Source organism: Sprattus sprattus (assembly GCF_963457725.1).
Source record: "Sprattus sprattus genome assembly, chromosome: 2".
Lineage (NCBI taxonomy): Eukaryota > Metazoa > Chordata > Actinopteri > Clupeiformes > Clupeidae > Sprattus > Sprattus sprattus.
Genome location: NC_137921.1, coordinates 51,716,768 through 51,737,445, shown reverse-complemented (window position 1 = coordinate 51,737,445; position 20,678 = coordinate 51,716,768). Strand labels below are relative to the sequence as shown.

The window sequence follows — 20,678 nt, the reverse complement described above, 5'->3', positions numbered from 1 at the left end:
GTGTAGGAGGGGATCCGGATCCTTTCTCATGTCTTCCCTGTTCGTCACAGCTCCTGTCTCAGCTGATCACACACTCAGTAAAGTCATCACCAAGAGGAAGCACTTCCCTGATTAAAAATATTCATTAAAGACTGTGCGTTTGTGTGTTTGTGTGTTTGTGTGTGGCTGCGTGTGTGTGTGTTTGTGTGTGTGTGTGTGGGGTGCGTGTGTGTGTGTGTGTGTGTGTATGTGTGTGTGTGGATGTGTTTGTTTGCATGTGTGTTTGTGCGAGTGAGTGAGTGTGTGTGGGTGTATGTGCGTGCATGTGTGCGTGTGTCTATGTGAGTGAGTGAGCGAGTGAGTAAGTAAGTGATTGTGTGAGGGAGGACACTTGTGTGAGTTTGTACATGTACATGTAGCATTGCTATGTATAGAAGGACGTGGGAGTGTGCATGTGTGAATTTATGCCACTGTGTGCATTTCTGCTGAACACCTGTGTATAAGAGGATGTGTATATGTGCGTGTGTGGGTTGACTTGCGTCTCAGCATCCAAAACACACTGGGAGAGATGAGGAGGTGCGGGGGTGTGAGGACACACCTTGCGCGTTCTGCGACTGCACAAACGTCTTGACGAGTTTGTCGGTGGCCTGCGTGTAGAGGGACAGAGCGTAGTGCAGCGACAGCAGGTCAGGGCTCTTCTCCAGAAACGTCTTCTTCAGACCCACTCCTCCAGCATGGAAGTATTGCTGTGACAGAGAGAAACATACACAAGCTGCACTCAAAACATCACAAGGTTGCACATGGTGATATAGTAAGGTAAAAAACATATCACAGGGTACACCATTTCAAGAGGTATATTATTTCACATAGTCAGATAATGAGGTAGAGAAGACATCTCAAGGTACACTATTTCACTTGCAGTCAAATAGTAAAATAACGTGTAACATTAAAAAGACTGTACCAGTGAACCAGTAAACACTAAACACCACTATAAAAACTGCTACAGCTATAACTATAACTATAACTGTAACTATAAGTCCAATTCAGGTACTGGAAACTACTCTGTGACGAGCATCTCTGGCACTGTACCTTGATGGTGTCCAAGGCCAGCTCAATGACGGCACACTGCTTAGGGGACAGTGCCTTGGCCTCCTCACGAACCATGTGCTCCTGGACACGAAGAAACATAAAGCCAACGTCAGCTCACAGAGAGAGAGTGCACACACACACTCACACAGAGAGAGTGCACACACACACACACACACACACACACACACACACACACACACACACACACACACTCACACAGAGAGAGTGCACACACACACACACACACACACACACACACACACACACACACACACACACACACACACACACACACACACACACACACACAGAGTGCTGTACCATGCTGCATCGAGCTCCTTTGTCAGGTCAGGCGTGCTTGTTAAGGGTGAGGCTTTATGCTTAATGCTGCACTCTGGGCATGAAGATGTGTGTGTGTGTGTGTGTGTGTGTGTGTGTGGAGATGCGTGTTTTCATCAAGAGATTGTGTGCGAGAGACACCAGGGTACCTTTAGTTTGGAGAGCTGACCCAGCTCCTTGGCAGCATTGAAGATGAGCTGCGTGCCCTGAGGAAGAGAAGTCAGATAAAGACAGACAAAGGCAAAGAGAGAGAGGAAGAGAGAGAGAGAGAGAGAGAGAGAGAGAGAGAGAGAGAGAGAGAGAGGGAGTGAGGCAAGAAAGTGAAAAAGAGAAATTACTATTAGATGAAGCTGAGAGAAGCAGATGGGACAGAAGGCAGCAACAGCTCCTTCCTAAAGCCTCACACACTTACACACACACACACACACACACACACACAAACACACAAGCACACACACACACACACACACACACACACACAAACACACATACACACAAACACACACATACATACATTTATACCAAAATACATGCATGACAGACAAATACAGACAGAGGTATTTTTTTTAAATGCAAACTCTTCATTATCAACAGCCCACAGCCACCCATCCACACTCAGTTTCCTCTTAGTAACACACACACACACACACACACACACACACACACACACACACACACACACACACACACACTTTATACAACAATGCATGCATGTCAGACAAATACAGACAGAGGTATTTTTTAAATGCAATCTCCTTATTATCAACAGCACCAAAGCTTCCCATCCACTCTCAGTTCTCCCTTAGACACACACACACACAAACAAACAAACAAACAAACAAGAAACAGTAGTCAACAGGGGTAATGCAGAACAGCATACCACAGAAGAAGGATGATAGTAGACAGACAACATTGGACCGGTCATTTCAACAGTTAGGCCTACAGCCTAGCCAACCACACTATGGCGATATATCATGTATCTGTGAGCATACGATACTGTACTTTTTGGATATATCACTGAGTGATACACACTCCAGAACCTCAGCAACGCAACCAATCACTGTTGAGAGGGTCCCTTCTTAACGGCTAAAATAAGTTTAATATCAAATGTGAAACAAGTCATTAATGCCATTAGAGATACATCAGGGAAATCTCGGAGACTGTTCTGGGAATACCATCATGGATGCTCAGGAGCTGTCCATAGATTTTAGCCAGTTGACAAGGCTGCCAAAGCGACATGCAGCATTTCTCCTACCCTGGGGTGTGTGTGTGGGGGGGGGCTATTTTAAACCTACAGTGCTCTGTCGTTTTGTTAATCTGTTAGTGTGTGTGTGTGGTTTTGGGACGGAAAGCAGGCAACTACATCTAGGGGAGGTCCACGACAGTGCTAGCAGAGCTAGCAAGCATGACACTATTTGTGTAAAAAAACAAAAACAAACAAAAACAAAGGTGAGAAACGAACGCTTCCACCAGTTTGTTTCGTCGTGGGGCAGGGGGTGGGGGTCCCGACTAACACAGAGGGGGGGTGGACATGACGAGGAGTTATAGAGAGAGAACGAGGAGGAGGTAGAGAGAGGAGAAACGACAGGACACATTGAGCGTTTTAAGTGTTTGAGTCTTACATCGGTGTGACAAGCCTGCTTCATTTTGCCCTGTAAAGAGACGACAGGTGTTAATGTTTCAAGGGGGGTTCCTGTGAAAGACTGTGATTGGCTGGCTCTCCACCTTATTGGCACCTGGCTCGTAGTCAATCATTCGGAGCCAACCAAATAAATCTGTTTGCTTGCTTGCAATACATACGAAAATGCATATCTATGATCTCATCTCTAATTGTGAATCTATTGGGGGGGGGGGGGGGCATTCACTGTAGAGTTTTAGTGAGTGTCTCTATCGGTTTTAAAATCCCTTTGGTGTGTAGTAGTAGGTATATGAAGTCAAGAGTGTGTTGGAGTGTAAACATTTTAATTTTAATTTGTGCGAATTCAGTCTTACTAAATCTAGGAGTTGATAGGGTTTTACAGTCCTCAAGTAAATCATGTTAGATTGTGGCTTTTCCAAAATAGTTTTGTCAAATTGCACAAACTTTTTTTTGTAAATTGCGAAAGGGGGTTTAAATGATGTTCTTGGACAGATGGACAACATTAGATATAAGTTAGTCAGTCAGAAAAGGAAAATATATTAATAAGTCATAAATCAATTAAACAAATACTAAACACAAATGAATAATCAATAATACTGAACCAATAATAACAAACCAAATCAATAATACATGTATTAAAATAATTAACAATGTTTACCTGTGGCTGACAGAGCAGTCATAAGCAACTCTACAATGGCCAGTGCACAAACCTACTCGTATTTACCAACTGACCAGACACACATGAGACCTTTACCATCACCAGTTTGAAACGAGAACAAACAAAGGCCACTATGCCAGGACAGATTGACACGGGAGACCTCCAGAAACACGCACTGAAGGTGGGGGTGGGGGTGGGGGGGGGGGATGTTGTGGGGGAGTACAGTCAAGCTGAAGTACAGTGCAGTAGGTCAGAGGCAAGCAACGGTTCCACATGGGGGGTGGGGTGGGGGGGTGGGGGTCGGCACAGTTCAAACAGAACATGGGGGGGGGGGGGGGTAGAGTGCAGTGACACCAAGAGTGCCTCATCACCAGAATCACCCAGAGAGGAATAATCCCGGCACAGGATGCAAGAGATATAAATATATAAATACAGTGTATATATAAACAAGGCAACAGTGGGAGTGAAAGTGCCACTTCAAAGAAACAGGAAGTGTATAGAGAGGTAGAGTGGGAGAGAGATGGATAGAGAAATAGAAAGCAATACAAAGGAGAGAGAAATAAAGAGAGAGAGAGAGAGAGAGAGAGAGAGGGAGAGGAGGAGGAGGAGGAGGAAGAGAATCAGTGGGAAACAAGGTAGGGCGCCAGATTTTGGGTTCTGGTTGGAGGAGGAGGATGAGGAGGAGGAGGAAGAGGAGAAGGGCCTAGTCTGAGTCTGTCAGGAATGCACCATGCTGCTGTTTGCTTCAGACTGAAACAAAGATGACTAGAGAGAGAGGAGACAGACAGAGCAGGAGAAAGGCAGTAGAGAGCGGGGGAGAGACAGAAACCGAGAGACAGAGCAGACAGGGTAAAGGGAGGAGAAGGGGGTATTTTGCAGCCACATATAGCAGAGGGGTGGACCACCTGGCACTAACGAACTGCGGACAGACAGACACACACGCAGGAGTGTCGTACTTACAATCATCTGTGGTGGAAGAGCAGTGGGAGCAGGATGTGATATGAGAGAGAAGGGTCAGTGTAGCCATAAAGAGCCCCAGATCATTCACAGCAACATCAACACACAGGCAGGCAGGCAGGCAGGTAGCTTTACTCCTTAGGGCAGCTCACCTAGCCTCTCAAGGTAGAATAGCAACTAGATCACAGCTAGGGAATGCGCCCTTGTAGGAATAAGGTTGGCCCTAAACAAATAGGTTCACTGTGCCAAACTGTGCCAATCTTTTGTGATTTGGGGCTCTTTTTGTAAAATGAAATAAAAAAATAAAAATGAAAACATTTATATAAGAAAACAACAGAAATATTAGGCTGGTCTGCAATCCAGGCTGGTCTCTGATCACACCTCTGAATTGATTTTGGGAGGTTTTGATGGCAGGGTCCAATTTGATCAATACGAGTATGAAGGTATTGCAATCAAACTCATTTGAACTTGGAGGAGGTGCAAGACTGAGAGCAGTGGAGAACAGCTTGGAGCTGCAGGGGTTAGGATGATATGGTGCACTCCTTTTTGGGCTCACTGAAGTTACCTTTAAATTTGGGAATGGAGGGATTTCATTAGGTTCTGGAAGTTTGCTAGACTGTGAGTCTAAGAATATAATGATGTAGCTAAATCCCTTGCATTGGCCTCAAAAGGTTCAGGATTGCCACGGTAGGTGGAAGAGAGCAATTTTCAACCCATTAAATGCTGATTTGTATAAAATGTAAACATTTATAATTTAAACAGTTGTCAGTTTAAACACCAGCATTGATGGATTTATTATTTTCATTATAAACACATTATTACACATACAATTTATAAAGCACTTATAATTCAGTGCTAAATGCACATGACATATTACAGTGATCTGTCTCCCACCATGCTGTTTTTACTAATGTATTCAACAGAGCTTTAGAGTGTGGCGACTGACTAAATAAATGACTGTAAACGGATTGAGTTTCAAGAACAGACGATGTCTCACCGTCGTGTCGGTCAGTGGCGGCAGAACGATAGTCTTCTCCATGGTGTTCATTACCAGCTTCCACAACTCCTTCAGTACACGCTTCAGGACCGTCTTCTCACAGATCTTAGCGAACAGAGTCAGACTGGAAGGGAGAGAGGGGAGAGACACAGTGATGGGTTGTCAAAACCCTGCAGGTTACCATGAGATGTGTGTCAGTGCCAAGGATCATGACATGTCAAGGGAAATCCAGGGGGGATGGAGTAGAAGAAAGTCTGAACCCAAAGACTTAACTACTGACGTCATTTCATGACGCATGCAGTTGTTTTAACAGGCAAGGTGAAACCTTAAAGTTGAATAAGTATAAGAAAGTCTGTTCTCGGAAGAACAAACTACTGACTGTTTAACCATCAATGAAGGCAGAAACCTGGGTAAAACCCCTGGTTTCATGCCAATGGTCATGTCTTGAGAAGATACTTCCAGTCTTTCATGATCAAGTAGTCACCATTCAGTTTTAGTTACCATTTTTAACTGCTTTTTTCAACACCTGTTGCCAAACTGAAAGGCGTCTTGGCCCAGGCTATGTGTGTGTGTGTGTGTGTGTGTGTGTGTGTGTGTGTGTGTGTGTGTGTGTGTGTGTGTGTGTGTGTGTGTGTGTGTGTGTGTGTGTGTGTGTGTGTGTGTGTGTGTGTGTGTGTGTGTGTGTTTGTGTGTTTGTGTGTTTGTGTGTTTGTGTGTTGTGATGACGTTTATCTCCGGATGCTCACTTGCTGTCCAGGAACTCCATGATGGGCTGCAGCACGTTATCCGCGTCTACGGCCACACTGCTGCAGTTGCTGGCTGACACGTTGCCTGTTCCCTTCACCTGGCCCAGGATATCGCCCATCTGCTTCACACACTCCTCAATGTGGGGCTGGAAGCTAAGAGAGCAGAGCAGAGCAGAGCGGCGTAGCACAGATCAGGCCGAGCGAAAGGTCACCCACTTCAGCTCCTGAGCATCGCACACTTTACTTTTACAGGCTCCATGAAACTCAAATGGCACAGCCAATAAGAACACTGTAAATCTGATGGACCACAGAGATGCTTTGATAGGAAAACTGCTCACTGGCTAATCCAGATGGCAGATGATTTTCAATACCGATAGCAATTGTTTGGCGTTATGACTTTTTGACTTTTAGATACACCTCATGAGTTTTTAATTACTTTTTATAATTTAAAGTAGTATACTTTTTTATAATATATAGAAGTATAGTTTAAAGTTTAGTTGGCCAATTTATATAAAATTATATAACACTATTGTTGCAGTGTATTGTAACAGTAGCTGATGGTTATAATGTCCCTGTTATAACACACTTTTAGTTTACTTGTTGATTCCAGCTGCTGGGACTGTTGACTGATTGTGTTGTGCGGCCCTAAAGCTCCATGTTTATGTGCCCCCCAACAGGACACTGAGAACATGACACTATGCTCCACTGACCCCGTGGCAAAGATCCTGCTCAGGTCGTCCATCACGCTGTTGAGTTTCATTTGCAGATCCTTCAGGAAGTCGCTGGACTCCATGTTGAGCTGGAACACACAACACGAATATGAACACTTTCACACACCCCAACACTGAACATGAACACTTTCACACACCAACATGAACATGAACACTTTCACACACCCCAACACTGAACATGAACACTCTCACACACCCCAACACGAATATGAACACTCTCACACACACCAACATGAACATGAACACTCACACACACCCCAACACGAATATTAACACTCTCACACACACCAACATGAACATGAACACTCTCACACACCCCAACACGAATATGAACACTCTCGCAAACCCCAACACTGAACATGAACACTCTCACACACCCCAACACGAATATGAACACTCTCGCACACCCCAACACTGAACATGAACACTCTCACACACCCCAATATGAACATGAACACTCTCACACACAAAACCCAACATAACATGAACACTCTCACCCTCCCACACACAGCAACAGCAACATGAACACTCTCACATACCCCAACGCGAACATGAACACTCTCTTTCACACACACACACACACACACACCCCAAAATGAACGTGAACACTCTCACATAGCCTTACATGAACATGAACACTCTCTTACACACACACACACACCAACATCGACATTTACACTCTCACTCACACACACACCAATATGAATGTAAACACACACACACACACACACACACACACACACACACACACATACACACACACACACACACACACGCACACACAAACACACACCCCAACATGAACATGAACACTCTCTCTCACACACACACCCCAACATGAACATAAACACTCTCACACACCCCAACATGAACATGAACACTCTCAAACAAACACACACCAACATCAACATAAACACTCTCACAAACATCAACATCAACATAAACACTCCCACAAACATCAACATCAACATAAACACTCTCACACACCGACATTAAAACTCTCAAACACCAACATGAACATAAAACTCGCTCAGCACAGAGTTTCACACACTTCTGCAACTAGCCTGAAAACATAAAAGGTTCAAAGTTGTTACATGGAAGTCAAAAACTCTGTGATATCCCCTTACATCTTTGCCTCCCATGGCTTCAAACATCTTCTCCAGCTGGACTCGCAGCTGCTGAATGTTGTTGATCAGGATGCATGGCTGAGAGAGAGGATCAAATCAGGCTGTTAGATGTAGGCCATCAAAATGATCCGTATCAGTAGAGCAGGGATGAGAGTCATGGTACCGGGGCAGGGACCACAGATACTCACCACCTTTTCTTTGTCCACGTAATCAGGGAAGACCCTGGAAATGTAATCACCGTAGGAGAGCAGCACGTTGCTGATAGTCTGGTGAGAAAGAAATGGCAAATTATTTAGAGGTCATGAGCCGCAAAAGGGCAAAGGACGGGTCAAAGGAGGTTGGGTCAATTTGGGTCAATTTCAACCTTTCAACCGAGGAAAATACTTTTGGCGTTTTGGAACTGGTAAAATAAACAACCTTCATTTGAGTAAACCTTCAATGAGTAAATCTCACATTCAATTTGTTTACAGAGGATACTGATGTTTGCTCTGTCTTCATAAAACTAATTAGACCAGTGAATACTGGCACCCCACTTGACATTGGACCGGATCAGACTGACCAGGGTTACCTTTGAGAATCGTTTCATGTAGTGGCTCTTGATCTGCGGGTCTGGACACTCCAGCTTCTTAATGATCTCAAAGCTCTGGTTGAGCTGGGAGAAGACGTCCACCACGGAGCAGGAGAACAGAGAAAGCTCAGACGTCACCTGGAACTGGGGGGGGAGAAGGAGGCAGAGGGAGGGGTCAGAGAGGCGACAAAACACACACACACACACACACACACACACACACACACACACACACACACACACACACACACACACACACAGTTTGACTCCACACATGTACTCACACATGTACACACGCATGTGTACACACACACACACACACACACATACACCCTCAGGTTCAGCCAGACTGGAAGCTATTTGCAGGCAGCCAGACATGGGCAGGTGGAGTGGAAGTGGCCCCCTCTGTCTCTCTGTCTGTGTAATTGGGCAGAGGTGAGTCTGGGCTGCTCCCCACAGGAGCTCCTGACTAACAAACTGAGGCGCTCTCCCATTGGCTGTGGGGCCAGCGGGCAGCCTCGTTAATCACGGCCGCTGACGTCAACACTGGGCCGAACTCGGAGCGGCCTCCTCGCTCTGGGAATTCCTCCTCGGCCTCGGCTCATTTACCGGGGCGCCCTGGTGGTGTTTCTTCCTGACAGGCTGTTTCTCTTTTCAATAGCGGTGACAAGCTAACAATGCAGCCAGAGAGGAGAGAACAGGGGGGGGGGTGTGTGTCTGTAATTACCCCGTCCTTTTTGTCCCTCTCCAGGGCGCCGTGCAGGAAGTCTCGAGACACCTCCTCGTTCTCGTCCAGCCATTGGATGACAAAGGCCTCGAACCACCTGTGGAGTCCCACATGGAGTTACTATATACAGACCACAAGCTACCAGCTCATTCAAACAGCAGACAGTCACACAGCCACAAGCAAGCAGGGCTATTTGAGAAGAAGGATTAGGCACTTCAGTTGAGAAGAGAGGCATAAGCATTGACCTACAATTTATTGACACTGACAAAAGCAGCTTGTGGATATTATGTGAATGTGTGTCAGGTGTGTGTGTGTGTGTGTGTCAGGTGTGTGTGTGTGTGTGTGTGTGTCAGGTGTGTGTGTGTGTGTGTGTCAGGTGTGTGTATGTGTGTGTGTGTGTGTGTGTGTGTGTGTGTGTGTGTGTGTGTGTGTGTGTGTGTGTGTGTGTGTGTGTGGGCAATGTGGGACAGGACAGCAGACACTCACGCTGGGTACTCGGGCACCCGGCTCTTGAAGAAAGCCAGGTCCTTGCAGTACTCGTTGTACAGCCACTTCACTTTGAAGTGCAGGTTCATGTAATCGGCACTCTTACACAGGCGGTTCTTCTCGTGTTCTGTGTGGTGGGGTGGGGGGGGGGGGGGTGTATAAAGACAGTGATCTTAATTAAACTCAGAGATAAAGCTCAGACACCTCCCCCTCACTCTCAAAGACTCAGCCCAGCATGAACCAAAACAAACAGGATTTCTCCCCGCAAATAATAATAAAAAACCTTTGGATAAGAAAGCCATCTGTGCATGCAGTTTAGCAATCAGCATGTAAACAACTTTTACTGACTAAACAGACGACAGGAGCTTGTGGGTATTCTGTGCATGATGGTGATGGTGTTCTGTGTGATGGTGGTGATGGTAGTGGTGTGAGTGTGTGTGTTGACGTGTGTGTGTTTTAACTTCCCCGAGTACACTCACCCTCCATTGCATACTTCATGTCCTGAGCAAACAGGTTCCACATAACCTCTGCACTGATCTTGCCCACATTCAACTCTTGAGGAAACCTGCGGGGAGGACAAGGACCATGAGCAAACCACTCTCTAGCATGAATAAGCTCTGCTTTCACAAGGTCAGTGTGGGAGCCCTCACTGGTTAAGGCAGGGGGTGTACGAGTTCTTGTCCTCTTCAATAATGGACACGATCAGGGTGATGAATTTGGACCAGAAGTCCAGATTCTTGATGCTGGGGCCTTGCTCCTCGGGGGGAACCTCTCCTTTCTTTGCCTGCACACACACACACACACACACACACACACACACACACACACACACACACACACACACACACACACACACACACACACACACACACACACACACACACACACACACTCACACACACACACACACAAACACACACACACACACACACACACACATAATCAGTCAAGACACAGCAGTTCTCCTCTAAGCTTATTAGCATGGAAGGAAGCTTACGGGAGAAGAACCTACTACATCAGCCTCAGGAAGAACATAACTCACTAAAACTCCCTGATATGGCATCAAAGGGTGGAAGTGAGCAAAGTACTGCAGGGCTCAGAGAACTAATAGGATCTGGCAAAAGATTAAAACAAATATTGCCAACGCCCCGAGGCGACATGTTTAATTCAAAAGGAAACAAACTACAAGCACTGGAGTTTAGAAGAGGGCAAATGAAAGCTTAAAGTTTTAATGAGACACAAACACCCTTCAGCAACTCTGATGGAAGACCCCTGCCTCTGCAGAGAAATCCTGGCTGGAGGGTCTGACCAGCCCCAGAGAGACGTGCACCGCAGGTGGGGTAGGGCCACACCACTCACCGGGTCGGTCTGGTACTCGCGGCTGTAGAGCTCGTGGCAGTTGTTGAAGATGTACTCGTAGGTGGAGTTGAGGCAGGCCTTCACACAGTCCTTCACCACCTGGCTGGCCCTGGGTGGACTCTGCAGCTCCTGGACCTGGGGAGGATTGCAGCAAATGTCTGGCTTTAGTCTCTGGCTGGAGCAGCACTGATACACATATAATATATATTATGATAGTGAAGAGAAGTTAAGTGGATAAAGAGGTTGATATTATATTATGATATAATGTTCCTCATGAAATAATATCAAAGTATTTAAAGAGAAGAAGAAATAGTGAAGATAGTGAAGAGAAGTTAAGTAGATAAAGAGATTGACATGAAGAAGTCACGGAACAAGTAAAGGAGAGAGAGTAGAGGAGAGAGAATAGGGGAAGTTACCTTCATCCTGAAGAAAGTGATACTAGTCAGCAGATCGACAGTGGACTTCAGATCCTGTAGTCTCTCAGGACTGCTCGCAGGGAAGTTATTCTGAGGCAAACACACACAAACACTAACTGTGAGCACAGGCACAGCGACTGTCTGAGGCTAACACACACAAACACTAAACATGAGCACGGGCACAGCGACTGTCTGAGGCAAACACACACAAACACTGACCGTGAGCACGGGCAGAGCGACTGTAGCACTGGGCATTCTAGTTTTACCTCCATACTTGTAATTCTGTTCAGAGACTCCTGTCGTTTCATGTCTGTGACCTCTAGTGTGAGGCTAGGTGTGAGCTCTCTATCCAGTGGACCAATCCCACTAGTTGACTAGAGCCACATCTTTACTAGTCACTGTCACAGGCCCACAATAGAACACTGCTGCATTAGCAGGAGCAAAGACAAGACACTGTACCCGATACATGGAGAGGTCAATCCTCAGGGAATTGTGCAGTTGGTCCAGGAGCTTCACAAAACGCTCTTTCTGTAGACACACACAATAAGAGTATTAAAAGATATCTCAAGATATAATAGTGATAACATTTATTGGATTTAATGAAATGGCTATTACCACTGTTCTCATACACAGTTTTGGTTTTAATTAGTTTCATAGTTCATAGTTTGAAATCAATTCAGAGACACTTTCTGAAGGAAAGGAGTCTTAATTAAAAAAAAAATACAACTTTGTTCAGAACTTTCTAGATCCCTGACCTCGCATGTGTTGTGAAGTCTGGGAAAATGGAGCATCGCAGATGGTTAGCGATGCTCCATCACGCTCGACAAGACAGCCCAAAAATAGGAAAACGACGGCTGACACTAATTTGCTTAAATCAAATTAAACACACTGGGCCTTCATTTGCCTAACAGACCCCCCCACTGTGGACCCTCCACTGCAGTGACCCTCACGGCCCGTCCTCCATGCTGCTCACAGACCCCTGCTGGGTCTCTGGGTCTGCCGGTGAGTCATAGCTGACCTGGAGGCCCCTTAGGCCGAAGGCTACCCACCCCAAAGTTGGAGGCGGCGAAGCGGTCAGAGGCGGAGACGTTGTTGGTGGCCTGGGTGGTGTGGGCGTAGTAGGCGTTGATGTTGGCCAGCAGGGTGCTCATCACTGCCGGGACACCGGGGCACATGTACTTCGAAGAGAGGCAGGCGAAATGTCTGTGGCGCAATACACACACACACACACAAATGTTTGAATGCATGCATACACACATACATATGCAAATGCAAATGCACAAACAAAAACAGACACATACACACACACAATTAGCATGAAATTTAAAACAAATGAACACACATTTTCACGCACACAAACACATACACGCTTCTGCGCGCACACACACTTGCCCACACCCACCACACGAACATTAACATAGCACAAAAAAACGGCCCATCTGCCATCTCCTATATTTCTTCCATATATCTCTCTTTCATCTGCCTGTGAGCGGCCGTATTCACGTGAAGGTGATTATCGGCGTGCGTCTATTTTTACTCTCTCTGGCTGCAGATGCAGCAGGGCAGCACATTTGGTAAACAAGGTCACAAGGTTTGCGTGTCTCCTCCAGTGATACGATAACTAGGTCAAATTAGCACGGTCCGCGTTCCATACACTATACTGTATGTCTGACCATGTTTATGCATGAGATGGGAATTAGAGAAGTACCGCAGTTGGGCTAATTGTGTGAGATCTGATAGCTGTGTGGTATTTTTTCAGCATCAGTGGATGCGTAGATGAAGGTGTGTGTGTATGTGTGTGTGTGTGTGTGTGTGTGTGTGTGTGTGTGTGTGTGTGTGTGTGTGTGTGTGTGTGTGTGTGTATATGGGAGGGACAGGGGGGTTCACGTCAAAGCCTGATTGATTAACTACACAGTAACGGATGACAAGCCTGTCCACAATCTCCTCCTGTGGTGTGTGAGTGTGTGTGTGTGTGTGTGTGTGTGTGTGTGTGTGTGTGTGTAGGGGTGTCAGGTGAGGGGACTCACGTCATGGCCTGATAGATGGACTCTACGCCATATCGCATAGCGAACTCGTCCACAATCTCCTGTGGTGTCTCCTCATAGTAGACCTTCCACGCGTCATCTCCCTTAGCATCGGGGATCTTGACCACCCCGCTGTTCTGGAGGTCTGTCACGTAGTGGAAGAGATTCTAGACACAGAGGGCGGAGAGGAGGGGAGGGGAGGGGAGGGAGAAGATGATATTTGCTGAGATGGATAATGGACATTATGTGTGCTTGTTATATCAGAGAAGGTGAGTCACCCTTTTAATTAATGCACAAAAACTAAAACAAACATCCTCCCTCCACACACATACATACTCTCTCGTACACACGGCCGAAAACGTGCACACACATCCATCCATACACTGTCTCTCTCTTACACACAAACACACACTTTCACACACACACAAACACACACACACTGCTGCTGACCTCATGCAGGCATGTGTATTGCACATGATAGGGGGCGACGGTCTCCTCTCCCTTGATCTCCACACTGATGTGCATGCGGATGGCTCCGGACACTGCTGACTTATCTGTACGCTTGTCTGCACACAGAATGACCAGAGAGGGGCCACTTAAGCTGTACATTCACCATCAGGTCTACACACACTCCTGACACTAGACACACCACTGAATCAGTTCTACACACACCACTGCATCAGTTCTAAACACACACCACTGCATTAGTTCTACACACACTCTTGAGTCAGTTCTAGACACACCACTGAATTAGTTCTACACACACCACTGAGTCAGTTGTATACACACCACTGAATCAGTTATCACGCAACTTGGTTGTTCGACTCTGTTCGCTGAATTTGAACACACTTCTGAATGACTTCTACACAGTCCTGAATTAGTTCTACTGACTCTCCATGTCGGTTCTACACTGACTCAGTACCTTACACACTCCCGAATCAATGCTCTACTGTCTAATGATGTTCATCAAGAAGGTGTTCATTTCATGACAAACCTTTTTTAAATCTGTTAACATTATTTAGCTGTTAACACCGGCCTTACCGAGGTTGTACCAGACGTCCATCTCTCCACTGAGGGTTCGCACCTCGATGATGGTCTGACCCAAGAAGTCATCGGACTCCCTCTTAAACTTCTGCTTCACGCGTGATTTGATGTCGTCGTCCTCATCCCAAACTCTCACCTTGATACGATCTGATGAGTTGTGGCACTCACTACACACAAAGAGATAACACGGCACTGAATTACAGTCATTTAAGACTTGTTATGTCTTGTGTGGTTCCCCTAACTCCGCCTATTGTGTGATATAAGTGATATTCCTTACAAGTTGAAGTTCTCCTCCCACACAGGATTGAGGTTTCCATAGATGGTCTTGGTTCTCTTCTTGGTCTTGCCAACCTGCACTGTGACGTAAGGGTCACTGGATCCTGTCTTATCTTTAGCCTGAAGGCCCTGAGCACATAGCACTGTGTAAAGAAAGAGAGAGAGAGAGAGATATAACTTATATTTAATGTTTAACAATTAACAATTAACCTCTTGTTACCATCTATAGCTTATTGTTTGTTTTTTATTTATTAATGTTAATTGTGCTTGTACATTTTATGTAATCATGCTTTGGCAACGTTGTATTGTATGCAGTCATGCCAATAAAGCCTTTTTTGAAAAAAAAAATTTGGAGAGGGAGAGAGCGAGAGAGAGAGACAGAGCGATCGATAATGCAGTAACTGAGCTACACACGTTCACAACCTTAAGACACACATGTACACTATGCCCTTGGGGGTGCATCACCTGTGATGCTGATCTTAGCCGACCATTTGGATGTGCCGTCGAGGACGCTCTGTTTGATCTGCTTCATGTAGGTCACGTGAACAGACTTGAGCGTTCCAAACACGTCCTGGATCAGTTCGAAGATCTCTGGTTTGTTCCGCTCGCGGATCTTCATGCGGTCCTTCAGAACCATAATGATGTTCAGGGTACGGTCCTCGGCACCATGCTTGGAGCTTTTCTCGGCAGCTCCTGTGTTAGTGTGTGTGTGTGTGTGTGTGTGTGTGTGTGTGAGTGACAGAGAGAGGGAGAGAAAGAGAGAGAGAGAGAGAGAGAGAGAGAGTTAGAGAAAGAAAGAGACACAGATGGGGAAACAAATGACACACAACATGGAAACATAAAGAAAAAAATCTCACAAAGATCTCACAAAGATTTTGTCTTCAACACATTCCAAAATCCACTTCTAATCATGTTTACTCAATAGAGAAGGCTAAGAATGAACAGATGGGAGATGGACGAAGGCTAAGAATAAAGAGATGGAAGATAGACGAAGGCTAAGAATGAACAGATGGGAGCTGGACGAAGGCTAAGAATGAAGAGATGGGGGACGGACGAAGGCTAAGACTGAAGGGTTGATGCTGAGGAAGCAGAGGAAACCGAGTAATGGATGATGGGAGAGGGACGAAGGCCTTACTCTGCAGACAGTCAGCGTTGAGCAGGTCCTGGCACTTCTCGTGACACTTGACCCCACACTCGGTGCAGCGCATGCCCTGGCGGGCGATGCCCCACAGCAGGCCCTCGCACTCGTAGCAGTAGGTGGGAGTGGTGGCTGTCCACACCTCGAAGTTGTGCGGCGTGGTGCAGGAGATGGGGTAGATGAGGGCCTGCAGGGTCTTCTTGTACACATGGCTCTTCTGCAGGGTGGGACAGAGTAAGGCACAGGGCAGGAAAGCTCGTTGAAATACTCATTCATGGGTTAGTATAGTTGCATCATCACTGGTGGGTGTTGTGACAATAACTCACTAGTTCTTCATTGTTCAGTGTGCTCGAGGCCATCGCCGATGTTATCCCAGCCTTGCGTGAGTTCTGAACCAGAGACTGAAGGCAAACAGAGTTGGAATGTAAACGATTTGATCGAATTGATTTGATTTGTGTGGCTATTGATGTTTAAGTCCAGCAATGATATCGTACAAAGACATTTTGTCGATGTGGGGTAAACTCTAATTGCATAAATGGAAAGGACATTTAGGTTGTCTGAAGATGTACAGAACCTGAGAGTGTTACTCACCATAGCCTGTGTGGTTACATTGAAGGCCAAGCATGAAGAACACAGAAAAAAGCATGTTAGAAAAAGCATAGATTTAATTCTGACAGAGATCAAGAGCTAACTGTTTATCTTAAGACAACAACAACTCAAATATAGAATGAATACACATGTACAACCTTGTATAGGGATATACATATACGATCTTGTATAGAGGGATATGCATCTACAATCTTGTATAGGGATGTAGATGTTTGTGAAATGGTGGCTCTGTGTAGTGTAATGTGGTATGCTTTGGTCACTAAGGGAAATGTGCACGTATTAAATGATTGTAAGACACTGATACTGTGCAGGGATGAGAAAGAATCCTCAAGTGCTATTACAGAGATGTTTTCCGAGAAAGACCCACAGCCTCAAGAGAGAAACTGGAGTATGAGAGCAACAGGAGGGGCTGAGAGATCAAGGAGATAGCAAACAGGCAGTGAAGGGTGTGTGTGTGTGCCCAGCTGGGGGGGCTGGATCCCAACCTTTAGTCTTCAGAGATGGATTGTGTTTGACACACATTTAAATTCAGTTCCAGTCAGCACATTACCTAGATGAGTCAGACTCGAGTCAATTTGCCAGCCATGGCACTAAGCTGGATTAACATGGACAAAGCGCTGAACAGTTTGGAGCAGTATGCTAATTTCTCATCCCGCCTTGAGATTCTGACGGCACACGTGAACATGAGGGAGAGCGACAGAGATAGAGAGAATGAGAGAGAGCTGTTTCGGTTGTGTATGTGTGTGTGTATGTGTGTGTGTGTGTGTGTGTGTGTGTGTGTGTGTGTGTGTGTGTTGTCTGTGTCTCTCTGTGACAGAGAGAGTGACAGAGAGAGAAAGAGAGAAAGGCTGACTGGATGTGCCTTGAACGGAAGTGAGGTCTCCTAAGCCTCTCTACGTCTATCCGACCCCAGCGCCAGTCACTGAGGCTCTGAGTCACACACCATGGCAACCACTCACATCAGCCGGCCCTCGTCTATCAAAGTGGGTGCTGGGCTTTCAGGTTAAGGAAATAACGACATGCTGCTATGTTTTTACTACTTTCATACCCTCAGCCTGCTTTTTATACTCCTAAGTTCAATGTATTGATTTGTGTGTTTTAACAGTCCAGAGCTTTGTTCATGACAACAGATAAGCCTCTGAACTGAACTAAGTACTTTTAGTAATTTTACTGCCCTGGGAAAGACACCTATTGTAAGACTGCATGTTTGTGAAAAAAAAACCTTTCCTATTTCATTTAGTGGTAAAAAATAACCAACATTCAAAAAATACAAGCCACGCTGAACATGACTTACTGCAAGCCATCTGAGGAAATCAATAGCATAACCTGAGAAAAAAAAACTAAAACAAAAAACAAAAAAAACAATGAGAACAAACAAGAAGGGGAAAGTAAGTGGGAGGAATGCGGAGTAGGAATCAATATAATGAGTGTCTGAGATGTTTCAGGGGGAGGGCTGAACTGTTTTGGAACGATCAGGGTAGGCTCTGTGAGAGGGAATGTAACCACACCTCAGTAATGGACTGAGGAAAGGGACTAACGTCTGACAAGTACATTAGTGTAATCAGAGATTGTGTGATGATAGCACTAAATAAAGAAAATGATGATGGGGAAAACACAGGAAGCTCTCTCGAGTAGCACTCACTACTTCACTCCACACGTGTAAAGAGCTTACTCACTTTGGACTCCTCATGTATAAAGAGCATACTCACAGGGTGTGTGTGTGTGAAGTTATATGGGGGTTTGGACTCCTCACGTTTAAAGAGCATATGTAACAGAGTTGAAATTAACCTCATTTTGATTAAGTGAATTCAAAACAAAATGTGTGTTTCACATAGCATTGTGATCCAATGCTTTTTGATGGTTTATGTGAAATCTGGAAATGTTCCAAATGTTATACTGCGTTCACTAAGTTTCTGTATGAGGTTGCGCGATGGCTTTTTTTTTTTTTTTTTTTCACTTTAACGCATTTTGGGCATTTGCGGTACCCGTACTTTAGAGCTAGACATTATCTGTTGGAGGTAAATTCGCTTCGGGAGCGCTCTGTGAATAATTTGATACTTAAATAAATGTTATATTTACGAACTATTGGTTACATATAAATGTATATATGTTCCACTTACTGATGCTCTAGCGAACTAACGATAGAAAGTGATTTGTGAACGGAGATAAAGTATATTTTGGCGGCCACCATGCTGCGCTGTGCGTTAGGGAGAGCATTGTCCTGAGTTTGGTTTCATGCTTTATCAGACTTGTATGCAGTCGCGTTTGCAGCAAAGATTTTATGGATTAATAGTTTTTATTGTGAATGCAGGCAATAAAAGCCACTGTTAAGAACCCCTGGTCCGATTCTTTGTCACCAACACACACAAGAGTGAGGGTCGTTACACATAATCAGAGGGTGTATGTGTGAAGTATGTTTAGGGGTTTGGACTCCTCATGTATAAAGAGCATACTCACAGGGTGTGTGTGTGTGTGTGTGTGAAGTATGTATGGGGGTTTGGACTCACCAGATCCCTGACAAGCGGCATGGCTTTCCTCTTGCGTAGGTCGGGCATGCTGTCTATGCTGTACAGAGCACCGCCAAGCCTGAACAGAGCAGAAGCTCAGTGTGAAGATCACTGACATAACTGGCACAACTGACAGAACTGACAACAGAGGAGCAACAGCAAATGTTATACATACAGTACGTATATATTTCAAACTGAAATGTGAAAATTCTGTATGCATTTTAAAAGTACTACTAATATAATTTATATCGACATTTGACTCAATTAAAACTTTATTACAACAAAATAATACGAGTTACCATAACTGTTCTTACTGTATGTCTTTTTGGGGGGGGGGGACTTACCCTGCCTGTATACATAAAGACTGGATGCCAGTGGTCTCTCCTCGGGCCTGTGGGGGCAGAGGTGGGGCAACAGAGGAAGTCAGAGAGGTTGGCAGAGCAGGGGAGAGCAGACAGGCACATCCTCCCACATACGGCCCTAGACCTCAGCTGTGTCCATTACATCTGCCACTCTGCTACTTCCTGTGTATTTAATGCCTTAGCCGTTGTATCAGATTAGAGATGGCAAGCCAGACACAGGGTCTCGGAGCCGACGTAAGAGCAGGGCCTTTACACCATGCGCAGGGCTGCTCTCATTGACGTCAGAGGCAGGACTTGGAGGCTCGGGCACATAATGAAAACGGATTTGTAAGTGATCTTATCGTTATTATCGGCCCTCTAATTCCATCTTCCGAGTCTCTGGATCGCTATTCTTCTCTTCGAGAGCCGGGAGAGCCACGCACACTGACACATCATTCTGGCGAGTCACTGTTTTTAGAGTACATGCACCACGTACATATGTACACACACACACACACACACACACACTCATGCACACACCCCACCCACCTTTCTGAGGGTTCCGGCAGTGGCCAGTCATGGGGCAACATGACAGGCGCCACCAACAGAATGACAAAAAACTGAAGAGATAAACAACATGAGGTGGAGAACAAACAGAAACAAATTTAACATTCAACCAAGCAAAAAAAAAACATACAACTCACAACAACTCACATGATGCTGAGACAGTTATTCAACAACATGACAACATGACAAGGAAAGGCAACAACTTAACAACAGGACAGAAGGAAAGGCAACAACATGACAACAGGACAGCAGGAAAGGCACCAACATGACAACAGGACAAAAGGAAAGGCAACAACATGTCAACAGGACAGCAGGAAAGACAACAACATGACAACATGACAGAAGGAAAGGCAA

General features: G+C 45.5%; 1 protein-coding gene across 1 annotated transcript in view; it reads right to left on the bottom strand.

The window, feature by feature from the left end:
- unc13a (unc-13 homolog A (C. elegans)) overlaps positions 1-20,678 on the bottom strand; it is a gene marked incomplete at both ends in the record, with an annotated part of 40,645 nt that overhangs the window by 6,235 nt on the left and 13,732 nt on the right. Inside the window, 27 exons of the mRNA XM_080833121.1 lie at positions 578-725; positions 1,069-1,149; positions 1,557-1,613; positions 3,030-3,059; positions 5,659-5,782; positions 6,405-6,557; positions 7,115-7,203; positions 8,263-8,340; positions 8,451-8,528; positions 8,831-8,974; positions 9,558-9,654; positions 10,044-10,170; positions 10,523-10,608; positions 10,694-10,827; positions 11,403-11,537; positions 11,819-11,908; positions 12,278-12,346; positions 12,868-13,021; positions 13,846-14,009; positions 14,293-14,408; positions 14,884-15,053; positions 15,164-15,305; positions 15,628-15,855; positions 16,298-16,517; positions 16,627-16,701; positions 19,417-19,495; positions 19,761-19,807. Coding sequence (XP_080689247.1) covers positions 578-725; positions 1,069-1,149; positions 1,557-1,613; positions 3,030-3,059; positions 5,659-5,782; positions 6,405-6,557; positions 7,115-7,203; positions 8,263-8,340; positions 8,451-8,528; positions 8,831-8,974; positions 9,558-9,654; positions 10,044-10,170; positions 10,523-10,608; positions 10,694-10,827; positions 11,403-11,537; positions 11,819-11,908; positions 12,278-12,346; positions 12,868-13,021; positions 13,846-14,009; positions 14,293-14,408; positions 14,884-15,053; positions 15,164-15,305; positions 15,628-15,855; positions 16,298-16,517; positions 16,627-16,701; positions 19,417-19,495; positions 19,761-19,807 — 3,115 coding nt within the window. The remainder of the gene's footprint in view (positions 1-577; positions 726-1,068; positions 1,150-1,556; positions 1,614-3,029; positions 3,060-5,658; positions 5,783-6,404; positions 6,558-7,114; positions 7,204-8,262; positions 8,341-8,450; positions 8,529-8,830; positions 8,975-9,557; positions 9,655-10,043; positions 10,171-10,522; positions 10,609-10,693; positions 10,828-11,402; positions 11,538-11,818; positions 11,909-12,277; positions 12,347-12,867; positions 13,022-13,845; positions 14,010-14,292; positions 14,409-14,883; positions 15,054-15,163; positions 15,306-15,627; positions 15,856-16,297; positions 16,518-16,626; positions 16,702-19,416; positions 19,496-19,760; positions 19,808-20,678) is intronic.